The 12522-nt window shown below is 41.1% G+C and overlaps 1 protein-coding gene across 14 annotated transcripts in view; it reads left to right on the forward strand.

Annotated features, from left to right (window-relative positions):
* The window catches only part of dlg2 (discs, large homolog 2 (Drosophila)), a 287216-nt gene that overhangs the window by 157452 nt on the left and 117242 nt on the right, over positions 1-12522 (forward strand). For 9 of the 14 annotated variants that reach the window (XR_011179035.1, XM_069165097.1, XM_069165091.1 and 6 more), the window contains 3 exons: positions 4433-4516; positions 5264-5428; positions 6959-7018. Coding sequence is in view for 13 of the 14 variants with exons in the window: in XM_069165097.1 (XP_069021198.1) it covers positions 4433-4516; positions 5264-5428; positions 6959-7018 (309 nt within the window). In the remaining variant the exon portion in view is untranslated. The remainder of the gene's footprint in view (positions 1-4432; positions 4517-5263; positions 5429-6958; positions 7019-12522) is intronic. The other 5 variants (XM_069165099.1, XM_069165096.1, XM_069165107.1 and 2 more) reach the window with 3 other exon arrangements.

Consider the following 12522-nt stretch of genomic DNA (forward strand, 5'->3'; position numbering starts at 1 on the left):
CGGGTGTAAAACCTCGTTCTCTACGTATTCTCTGGTTTCCTGTGTCTCTTTCACAATAAGAGCAGCCGTCTCTCCTGATGTTCATCTGATTAAAACCTTCAGTCGTACTAAAATACACAACAATCACTTCTCCTGTTTCTACTTCCAGGTTCAGTAAATATCATTACAGATAATAAATGTATCAATTTGCAGTATTTAACATGTTCAAGTAGAAACACCCAATATTACAGATGTATTCAGGAAAACACACAAAATGAATACTGAGTGTTAAACTGCACATTTGAAAGACGCAGTCCTCGCTGCACGTCGTCAGTAGATCAGCTGGAGATGTTTTGTGGCTGATGTGAAGTTTGAACGTGATGTTACACACAGACCTTTAGTACATCAGACCCTGAGACAGATAATACAGAAGTTCAAAGAGAACTTTGTAAACACAAATGGAAAGTACGTGAAAAGAAAATCATTTATTTTCATTTCAGGCTTCATATACAGCAACCATTACTCCAGTGATGCTTCACGCTGACGATATACTGTAGTTGTGCAGCCTGGCTGATTTCACCCTGTGCTGTAGTGTTCCTCTCACAGGTCATTGGAGGTCACTGTGCTTTCTCAGGCTTCAGGTCAGATGAAGTGGAATCGGTGCGGGGGATGTGGTGTTTAGCTCCCAGCCTTCCTTCATCTATTCTGGCTTTGCACAAACATCTTACCTCATTATAGAAATCCCACAGTTGGCTGCTTATTCAGACATAGTCTTATTAAACACGCTGAACTACTTCATGCAAGAGAGACTATGGGTGGAATGTTTGACAGCTTCAGATGAAAGAAACAAGAAAAGATGACATTCATGGAGAATATTTTATAGATAGATTAATTATCACTGAAAACTGAACAAGCTCCTCAGAACCGCTGTTGTCGAATAAATAATGTATTTTATTTGCAGTGAGATTCGGAGGTGTTGATGTTGATGAGTGTTGCAGATCAGCAACATTACACTGTATAGCAAGGCTAAAAGAGTGTTACTGCCACACGACAGCTTCATGTGGACAACTTAAAGACATAAAGATATCATTAGGAACGCTTATGTCTGTCTCTGCCTGCTGGTTGAGTTTCCACTGGCAGACTCCTGATTGGCTCAGAGTTACAATGCAAACTTTGTTCTTTCATTAAACACAGTGTGAGTCTCCTCCGTTGCTCATGCAGATTATCAAAGGTGTGACGTCGGCCTTACAACTCATTTTAGTGAGTATCCTCTCTGGAAGTTGTTGCTAAGTAACGGGTATAACAAGTAAACAAGCAGAGGTCCTCTCATTAACCTGACCACAGTGTTGATGTCTGAGACCACAAACACCGTGCATGGGCTGACGGAACTCACTTCTGTAGCAGTTATTAGGGCACCTCAACTATTCCATCACAACAGGACCAGAGAAAGTTTTCCTGAATTTACTCTACAGCAGGACTACGAACCCAAAGCGTACAGAGTCATTCAGGACTACTTTCAGCAACGAGAACCCTGATCTCAACATCATGAAGTGAGTCTGGGATGACATGAAGGAACAGAAGACATTGAGGCATCTTAAATACACAAAGGCTGTGGCACGTTCTCTAAAATACTTCAAACAATTAACCTGACGAGTCCCTTGAAAAACTGTGCGCAGGTGTTCTGAGGAGGGTTGGTTATTTTCTTGAATGCAAAAGGTTCTCACTCCAAATATTGATCTGATTTATATCAAACATTTGTTTTTAAAGCCTATTTATGGCATTATTTGTAAAAGCATCCTCCCGTCACCGTTGCACAGCGCTGTCTACGGTTTATGTAAAGCACTGAACTGTCGACTGGGTAAGAACAGTGTCATTATGTTGTGTTCGTAGTTTCTATATTTAGAGCCTCTCCCATTAGTTTTGCCGTGGTAAGCCTAACAGCAGACACCTGCACCCCTTCCCCCCCTGCAGCAACACCCCAGTGGAAACATCTGTGTTTGGGAGCTGCCTACGTACACCGCTCTACAGCTGAGGGACTACGTTTGTTCTCCTCATGTCTTCATCTCGACAGGATGGCTGGGAACGAGTGAGTGTGCGATGCACTGTGGGTGTTTTGTCGTAGCTGTGTTGAGAACGATCCCTTTGACTCGAAGGTGTGCGGACATTTCTGGCTGCAGTCAGTTTGCTGGACCTCTTTTATTTATGCTGCAGTTTAAGGTTGGATATTGGGTTTAGCTTTATGTGTCTGTGACTGGTCCTCCGGGCCGGAGACTACCACAGTGGAAAGCATTAAATTACTATCTTTTGGGATTTGGTCTGTTGGTTGTGGTTTGTATATATCGGCTTGCATTGTGGGGGGAAAAAAACAAACAAATAAATACCACATATTAAATATCTAAATAACATTCCCATCAGCCTCAGCTGTACTTTGTGTTTAGCAAAATAAATATGGTGGTTGTGTTGTAATGTTATCACTGTCATTGTGAGGATGGTACACTGCTGATGTTAGCATTTAGCTCAAAGAATGGCTGTACTTTAACTACAAAGCTGATAGCATGGCTGGAGCCTCTTCATGTTGACATTAAATAACATTGGATATGGACCGGTACTGGGTCAAGACTCTGTAGCGGAGCTGTTAGTGAACTACTGTTTGTGAAAATCCTTTCACAGGTCAAACTACAACAAATGTACACTTTATGTATGCTTCTGAAGCATTGCCAAGTTTCCCTGTACATCCTTAAGTAAGGAGGTGTGATGCTACAGAAAGAGTACAGTATCATATTCACTATATTCTTCTTCCAACATAAAGTGTTTCCTAAAACCCAGCTGGGATTTTAGAAACTTAATGTACACAACAAATACACTCAAATGTATGTTTGTGTCTTCACATCACTGCAACAGAAAACCAAAGGTAGTACTGCTTTCTACTTGGTATCACCAACTCTTCGAAAGTTGCAATCAGTGTGTACCAGGTGGAGGGGATAGATAGACATGGACTTATTGATAAAAACAACAGGGATCCCAACTATCTTCCTCCTGTCATCGGCTGATTGGAACCCAGTAATTAAAGAGTAGATTGAAAAAACTGTCTCATGAGCTGTAATGAAACCTGTGTCCTGATAGACCCCAAAAATAGCAGCAGCAACAAAACACCGAAAAAAATGCTAAAAGGAAGACCTGGTGAAACCCACAGCTAATCAGGTTACCATGGCAACAGATCAGTAACATAATTGGGTATAAAAGATGATTTCAGAGAGGCAGAGTCTCTCAGCAGTGAAGATGGGGAGAGGTTCATCACTCTGTGAAAGACTGTGTTGGAAAATAGTTCAACAATCTAAGAATAATGTTCCTCAACGTAAAACTACAAAGAATTAGTGGATTTCATCGTCTACGGTTCATAATATCATTAAAAGATTCAGAGAATCTGGAGAAATCTCTGAACACAAGGGACAAGGCTGGAAACCAATATTGGATGGTGGTGATCTTCGGGCCCTCAGGCAGCACTGCATTAAAAACACACTATTCTGGAGTGGAAATCACTGCATGGGCTCAGGAACACTTGTGAAAACCATCATCTGTGAACACAGTTCATCGCTGCGTCCACAAATGATGTTAAAACTCTCCAAAGAAGAAACCAGATAGAAACATGATCCAGAAACACCGCCGCCTTCTCTGGACCGAGATCATTGAAGATGGACTGAGGTGAAGTGGACAACTGTCCTGAGGTCTGATGGATCACAATCTGAGATTCTGTTTGGAAATCATGGACGCTGCATCCTCCAGGTTAAAGAGGAGAGGGACCATCCAGCTTGTTAAAGTTTTCTTGCTTGCAGTGATTGTATGTCAGTTTCAGAAAACATACCACTAATTATAAATAACTGAAGACGTTAAAAATGGACATGTTAACAACGTATTATCTGTTTTCTTAAGATGTCCAAACACTTTAAGACAGACAGATGAATGTGTTAACAACAACAACAACAACCACATTTTCTGTTGATTTTAAGACATACCATTTTGACCTATTATTAAGTATTGGTCCAATCTGTATTCCATACATCCCTCTTATGTTCGATGGTTTGGACAGATGTTTCATCAACAGTTGGCTCGTTCTCCGAATTCTCATCACGGACACAATAAATTGAAGGTTGTAACTTTGTGTGTTGTTCTTCTGCCGAAGATGTAAAGCCAACAGCTTGACATGACGATCTGTGCCATGAGATGTCGCTCTGTTCCTCCGTGTGCATGCGTTTAGGTTGTAACCACGTCTGTCCTGCATGAACTGATGTCTGTTGTCTCGGTGGAGGATTTCTGGTGTCCAGTGGCGCCTCTGTCCTCCGTCCTGTATGATGGACATGTTGGGTGTGAATGACTGTTTATGGACTTCATTTGTTAAGTCTGAGCTGTGCTGTTTGCTGTTGGTGGTCTCACATGGTCCCGTTGCTCTCTCCAGAACCGGCCGCCGGCAGTACAGGGATCCCCCCACAACGGCCAGCCCCCACCCTGCATGACCCCCGCCTTGATGAACGCTCCCTGGGTGAGAGAGGGGAAGAGGGGCGGAGTCTTTTAATCACCCCCATCCAGATTTCATACAGTATCCTCGTGTATGACATCAACCGTACAAGGAATTCATCGTTTAAATTTGTGATGTTCATGTGATTAGAAAATAATAGATTTTAAATTCACTGTGTCTGGACCTCCTCACGTGTTCATCTCTGTGTTATATAGTCTCAAAACTACAGGCTGTAGTTTGTGGTGTTGTTGTTGTTCTGCATTATGTCACATCATATATATCATTATATCATCATTATCATATACGTATGTATATGTATATATAGACACATCAAATATTCATTTTGTCACATTAGACAAGTGAGAAATGTGTATGATTAATCGTTATTCTTCATAAAAATGGTGTTCTGAGTGTTTTAATTAAAGCCTGATAAGACCTGCTAGATTTCCCATGTTAACGTTCATACAATCTGTGCATATCTGTTTGTGTCATTTTTGATTAATTGTGAATTTTAATTAACATCCTTCTTTTCAAAGTCAGAATGTTTTGCATTTTGCAATATTTGCACAGAGACAAGAAACATTACAAACAAATTATGAAATGAAAATGATTTTTTTTAATATGATGAACATATTTGATTAAGATGAGGTATATTTGGCCGTCTCCTGTCGTTGCTGAGAACAATAGCATAACACAAAGTGTATTATTTTGTACCAGCATGTAGATCTCATCACTTCTCCCCCTCTGCTCCGCCTCCCCTTCCACCTGCAGCAGTACCACTACCAGGAAGACGACTCGCCGTCTCTTGACCAGGGCTTCCCGCGGCTCACCAACGAGGTGCGCGCCCCCGAGCTCGTGCACGTGTCCGAGAAGAACCTGTCCGAGATCGAGAATGTGCACGGCTACGTGTCCCATTCTCACATCTCGCCTCTCAAGGTCAGTGTCTCTCCCAGCAGTCCACGAGTGTGGGTTTTTACACCTGGCATATAAGCCCCGCCCCTCTGACCTCATCCCAACTCAGCATCATGAATGACTGCCAACATGGCCTCTTCTCAACCCCCCCAATAATCTGCCAGTTTGTACTTTAATGTATCTTTATGGGGGGAGAGGATAAGATGTTGTCTTCACATGCCCCTCACCTTCCCTCTGCATCGTATTGATCCATGAATGCCAGTAAACATCCTGATGTCACATCCTGCACAAAGAGCACACCTCATTTAGAGTTCCAGTTTCATCTTTGTTCATCAGCATCATGTCAGTCACTGCTACAGATCCGGCGGTCGTCCCGTTGGCAGATGCAGCTGACTGTACTTGCTGGTTGGAGCCAGCAGAGGGCGCTGTCGGAACAGAGGTTTTAGTGTTTGAAATGTTGGGCTGAATCATTGTTTCAGTGTTTTAGTTCACTTACTGCACTTTAGTGCCCAGACTGTGATTTATGAGCCAGGCGGCTGGTTTGTTGGTTTTAAAAAAGGCGTCCATCATCCAACATGCTGATTAAACAGCAGCATTATTACACATGTTGCTTCGGACTGTCCCGATGAAAGGACACGCTAATGTGCAGTTTTGGCTCGATATTTAAATTTGTTTTAACTATATGGCTGCAGATATGCGTTGTAGTAAAATCTGACCGTTCGTCACATTATAACATGTATGAAGAAACCAGTGGAGACGGGACATGTTTCATTAATGATCTTCATATTAACATCTAAAAGTTAACGCTGCGATTGTTTCATGTTTTACACATAAAATCAACCTTCGGCTTCATTTTGCTGCAGTCCAGGTTTTTTTTAGCTTGATTAGCAGTAGGGGACAGGACGGGACAAGAGGTGGGGACAGGAGGTGACAGACGGGGAAAGGTGGGGACAGGTGGGGACGGGAGGGGACGGGTGGAGAAAGGTGGGGACAGGTGGGGACAGCAGGGGAAAGATGGGGACAGGAGGGGACAGTTGGGGACAGGAGGGAAAGGGAGGTGGGGACAGGAGGGGATAGGTGGGGACAGGAGGGGACAGGTGGGGACAGGAGTGGACAGATCTGCTGTCCCTGTGTGTTGATGAATAGAGGACTGATGTTTTCAGGTGTTGGTGTCAGTTTATCGACGCGCCGTGAAGCTAAAACTCTTCAGATATTCTGATCTAATAATCGGTTGTCTGGTTTGATTCTTTGCTTCAGAAATCGTCTCTCGTTAGTGGATGAAATGATCATCAGTGAATGTGATGTTGCACATGTGCAGCCAGTGTGTGGTGTGATTATGTTCCACTAGGTTAGAGGCTCTTCCTCCACAGTGATCCACTCATCCTCATCCTCATCCAATCTTAACCTCCCAGAACATTTTCCCTTCTCCCTCCACTCGACATGTGACAGGCTAACCATCACTAATGGTTCTGTGTCCTGCTGCATTAGGCTCACTTCTCTCTCTGTACCTGAGTAAACTGGCTGGTGATGTTGTCTTTCATTTCTTACCTGCAGCCTGCACTGGTTACCCGTTTTGATCTTGCATACCCGGGTGTGACCACAGCAAACTACATGGCAAGTTTTATTTTATGTTATTTTATTTTTTTTATCTCTGGGGAAAATCCAGCCTGTATTTTTTTTTGATGATTTGATGATTTTGATGATGATTTCAAAGTCTTCCCTGATTTCTGGTCCCCAGACGATACCTACTCGGTGCTGCATGCACTTTGTTTGGTGTTGTCTCCAATCCATTGTCTGATGAAGCAGTCTTTCTTTTTCTTGTGGGTCACCACCCCTCTTTCACACCCACACTCTGTTCCAATAACCCCATGCGTATTTGTGACCCATTTGCTTGCCAGCAGATCCCATGCGCTTGTTGTGTTGTGGTCTGGTGTTAATTTGTCTCTGTTTACAGTCATGTATAACTATACTGTGGGTGTTTGGTGTACCCATGTGTTTTGGATCCCCTGATCTAATTTAACCTACACAGTATTAATGAAATCATGAAGTTACAGCATGGTGTCCTGTGTACTGGGTTTATCACCTCCAATCATTTTAAACTGTAAAACATTATTTTTAAAGGCATTATGCTCATTCACAGATTTTCTTTTATTGTGACTCTTTTAGAGTATTTTTTTCCTTGATTTACAGTTTAAAACTATCTTCTTTTATCTAACACTGGTCCTTTATGGAGCCCCTTGGTTGTCTGAAACAAGTTGTTTTAGCTCCTGTCTCTTTAAGGCCACCCCTCTTGTTCTGACGGCAGGAAGCCTGGGTTGTACAGCTATCGGTGGGCGGGACGTAGTATTGTCAGGTTTCCAATCAGATCAGTCAGATCCACCGCTGGCTCCTCCCCCAGCTCGTCCAAATATGGTCACTTCCTGCTCCGAACCGCTCCGAACTAACAAAGATGGTGACGGACAGAATCTGAACTGGAGGATTCATAACGTTCACAAACCAACGATGACATCACTGATGGATGATGACATCACTGATGGTTGATGACATCATCACTGATGGTTGTTTGTTGTGTTGAACTCGTGACGACAGCTTCACCCTACTGGTGATGTGTAAAAGTAAACTCTGAAGATTGTTTCTGGTTCTTGATTGGAGATGGAACCTTCTTGAATCTTCTCTACATGTTTGAGTCGAGATGAATTCAAATGGGCCGAACGACCGTACGCAGCAACAAAGATAACAGCAGGATGTTTCATGTTCTGATCACTACCTTCTTATTGTGTTACACAACAGTGGATTTCAATCACAAACCATATTTTTCCATAAATAGTTTACTTGTGAGAAAAACATATGGACTGTTGTTTGACACACTTTTGGGTTTGAATATCTTCGCTTGACTTTAACCGCTTTTATTATCATAGACAGATGGCGTGTTTGGGGGGATGTGTGCCTGCAGCCTGTGGCCTGCTGGTCCTGGATCACATGACCATTATAAAGGAAGTCTGAGCTTCTCTCTCAAAGGAATCACTTCTACTTATTCGGCCATTTTTAGTATGAAAAACTAACAGTGCAACAATACTACAGAAAGTATGGAAAACCATAATAGATCCTCTAACAATATGTGGTGTGATTAAATGGATGAGGTGGGTTATAAAAGTCGATCACCCACTGATCCGATCAATTATTTGACCTGAATAGTTTCCACAATGTGCTTAATAAAAGAAGGAGTCATATTTTTAATAGTAATTACAGAAAATGTGTCCTTGTTCGCTGACTGACTGATTTAATCTGCCAATCAGAAGCACTTTGTTTTAGATCACAATCACACACCAAATATAATAAAACAATTCTTCAAGTCACAGAAGGTAGATTATTTAGCATCAAATTAATCATCATTAAATATCAGATTCATCTTTTAAAAGTATCTGATCACATAGGAAAACATGCAGTACATGAACAGTTAATTAATAGCTCCATAACCCACATTTATTCAAACACTGATGAGATACCAGAGATGTAGTTTTCAGTTTTACTGGAACTAAACAGGAAAAAGCTTTGGAGAGTTTCAAAGTAACAGTAAATTAAGGCCCTTCGCTTCATGCTCGGCTGGTTTCTGATGCAGATGAGTCATTATATTTTACATTTACAGATTAAATAATTCACTGAATATCAGAAAAAAAAAATAAATCATGAAAATAAAAGTAAAATAGTTTGTTTCAGATCTCCTCTGCTCCTCAACATTCATACAAATATTCATCTGTGTAGACAATTATTGACTGTTTCTGGGTGTCATTTCCTGGTGTGTTGGTTCCCCGGTGAGGTAGAGGAGCACTGACTTCATCCTGAATATGAATAAGCGGCAGAGACGAGTGAACTCAGCCTCGAGACGTTTGAATGAAAAATGGCTTTAATACAGAGGGTGTAATTGTAAAGGCAGCAGGTAGGCAAGAGTTATGGTTTGTCTATGAGCAGAGGAAGAAGAGGAGGAAGAGTAGCCCCTCCCTATCTGACCAGACCCCGCCCCCAGACTGGAGAGTGTGACTCAGGGAAGACAATATTGATTCTCACTGCTGCGCTGCTTATTGATCGCTGGCCTCTTTCCATGGTAATACTTGTAGAAACATCCATTTTTTTTTGGTTCCTCTGTCAGTCAGGCCGGCTGATATTATAATAAATTAAAGTATAATTAACATGTTTAATAAATGCAGTGAGCGCTAGACAAACGTCCTGGTGAACACTTTCCTCCGCTCCCCTGTCATCATAACACCGATATCAAAGATATCTCATGAACAAAGATATCTGATAAACAAAGATATCTGATGAACTAAGATATCTGATGAACAAAGATATCTGATGAACAAAGATATCTGATGAACAAAGATATCTGATGAACAAATATCTGAGGAACAAAGATATATGATAAACAAATCTAAAGAACAAAGATATCTGAAGAACAAAAATACCTGATGAACAAAGATACCTGATGAACTAAGATATCTGATAAACAAATCTGAAGAACAAAGATATCTGAAGAACAAAGATATCTGATGAACAAAGATATCTGAACAAAGATATATGATAAACAAAGATATGAGGAACAAAGATATCTGATGAGCAAAGATATCTGGTGAACAAAGATATCTGGTGAACAAAGATATCTGATAAACAAAGATATGTGATGAACAAAGATATCTGTTGAACAAAGATATCTGATGAACAAAGATATCCATGTTCTCATGTGTTTTTAACATTTTAGCTCCGTGTCATGTGTTCAAACCAAACCGGTCCAGCTAGCCTCCTCTAGGATTGTAAGTGCGTGACTATCCGTGGTGTTACGGTACGGGTGCTCGGAGCGACCAAAAAGGACCAAAAGAGACCCGACTTCACCAAATAGGTCACATTTAATAGACCTATAACAAGTAGAAACTACATTATATTACATATTATATGAAATTCTAATTCTATATTCCCACTGAGGAGGTGGAGTGATGTCATGATGATTTGACCAATCAGATCTCTGTGTCAGAACTACTGGTTGTATAATACAGTAATATCACACAGTAGTTGTTCTGAAGCTGTAGTTCTTTTTTATCTTCCTGCTGATGGAATAAAGATTATTTCAAATCAAAGAGCGAAACAAAGGAGAGGAAAACACAAGGAGTCACCTGAAGTGTTTCTGACCCTCCTGCTGATGGTTCGTTCACAAGGAGCTCCCATCACACCCAGATTGGACATAATGATCGGTGCAGATCACTGCGCAGCAGCACCTCAGTATCAGCGTGAAGGAGTCGGAGCTCGCTGTCTGCAGTCAGACCCTCGACGGGGTCCTCCACTATGGATTTGCACTTAGTGGGTTGTTGTAAGAGGTCAATTTTCTGCAATTTAGCCCTTTTCCCTTCCAAAAAATGTCTCTTCTTTGCTGATGGAAAAGTAATTTGTGAACATGAATTGAAGGTGGTGACAACACTGAATAAAATAAAAAAAGTTATATGTTGAACAGTTCATTTAATATTATCATAAGAGAACATCTGAGAAAAACAGAGCAGCATTTAAAAGAGGTCAGCTCTTCAAAAGAGGGGAAAGGAAATGGAAAGCCATTAAACAGAAAGAGCCATTAGGAGTTGCAGAGTGCTGTCGTAGCTCCTCAAATCAGGAGACAGAGGCTGACTGCTGCCGAAGGCTGCGACCAGGCTGCGTGTGGGACATGCTGCATGTTTGCTGAACCTTTTTATTCATTCAGACTCTCAGAGAAGGCTTCTTTTTTCTTTTGTTTGAGCGGCTGCATTTGTACTCCTTTGACAGCGAAGTACGGCCTCAAAACAATCACCAGTGACCTTGATGAATATTTAATGCCCTAAAAGGTTTTTTAGGTTGTTCTTTTTTCATTAAATTCATGAAGTGTTTGTTAAAGTCATCTTCTTAAAAAAACCCTGAAAAATCTAACATGCATTTGCTGAATTAAGTTGAATAAGTATTGCAATTATTATGTTGCCTTCATACTGTTGCATTTTATTTGAAAACTGTTCCAATGCTTACATGTTGACAGTAACATATAATATCATTTTTAAAGGCTTTTTATTTGTGTAACTCCTCTCAACAAGGCAATTCTAAGTGGCTGAAAGATGCAACAAAACAATATAAACAGACACATGAGTAGGTTCCTGCGTTTCATATATGTACACTTCATTCTGTCCACGGATCTTTAACAATGTCCTGCTAAAACTTCATGTATAGATTCAGTTAGATTAGTGTATACAGCTCCAGTCAGATCGTACATCAGCTCAGGCTCCAGATACCTCTTGTGATCGACCTCCCCGCTCTGCATGCAAACAGACACGTGCATCATTTCTGTTTGAAACGACCAATTGCGTTGTTGTTTTTAACCAGCAGGAGGCAGCGATGCACATCCTGTCTGCTGGAAATTAAAAAAGATCAAAACAATTAGACAGACAGAACGACATAAAAAGCTCCAACAAGTTTCCAGCAGCCTTCAGTCAGAACAGGAAGTCACACAACAGACATCCTCTTAGATCTGATTCACATTTAACAAAATGATATCACCCATAAACTGGTATCAGTTTGAGAGTCTCTGCAGGTGATCTGTGATGTCTGCTCATGGTTAATGGTTAATTATAAACTGATATTGTAATCCATTTGTATTCAGCCTCCTAGTAAACTCCACCATCAACCAACAATATTTATTCTCTTCACACAAAAAAATCTTAAAAATCAAACGAATGAAGATATGACAAATCAACAAAAATGAAAAGTTTTATTATTGAGCCAACATCTAATCAGCTGTTAGATCCAGTTTGAAGTGTTAAAGGTGGATAAGTGAGACTCAACCGGCTCACAGGGAGAGCAGAGGGGGAAAAGAGGAGCATTGATAAATGAGACAATAACTACCTGTCAGAAATATGCAGAGGGAAGAACACAAACTGGTCTTTGACTAGTAATTATCCAAGTTCAAGAGAACGAGACAATCCAACCCACAGATTACATAACTGTGTCCTTGTTGTTGTGCCCCCCCCCCCCTCCCGGGCTGTCAATTAGGCTCTTATTAATTTGTGTTGATGGGAACTAACTGCGGTTCAGATGACATGCATAAATCTTATAATGTT

This window comes from Embiotoca jacksoni, unplaced genomic scaffold (genome assembly GCF_022577435.1).
Source record: "Embiotoca jacksoni isolate LCO1_2020_lvr unplaced genomic scaffold, fEmbJac1.0.p SCAF_33, whole genome shotgun sequence".
NCBI lineage: Eukaryota > Metazoa > Chordata > Actinopteri > Embiotocidae > Embiotoca > Embiotoca jacksoni.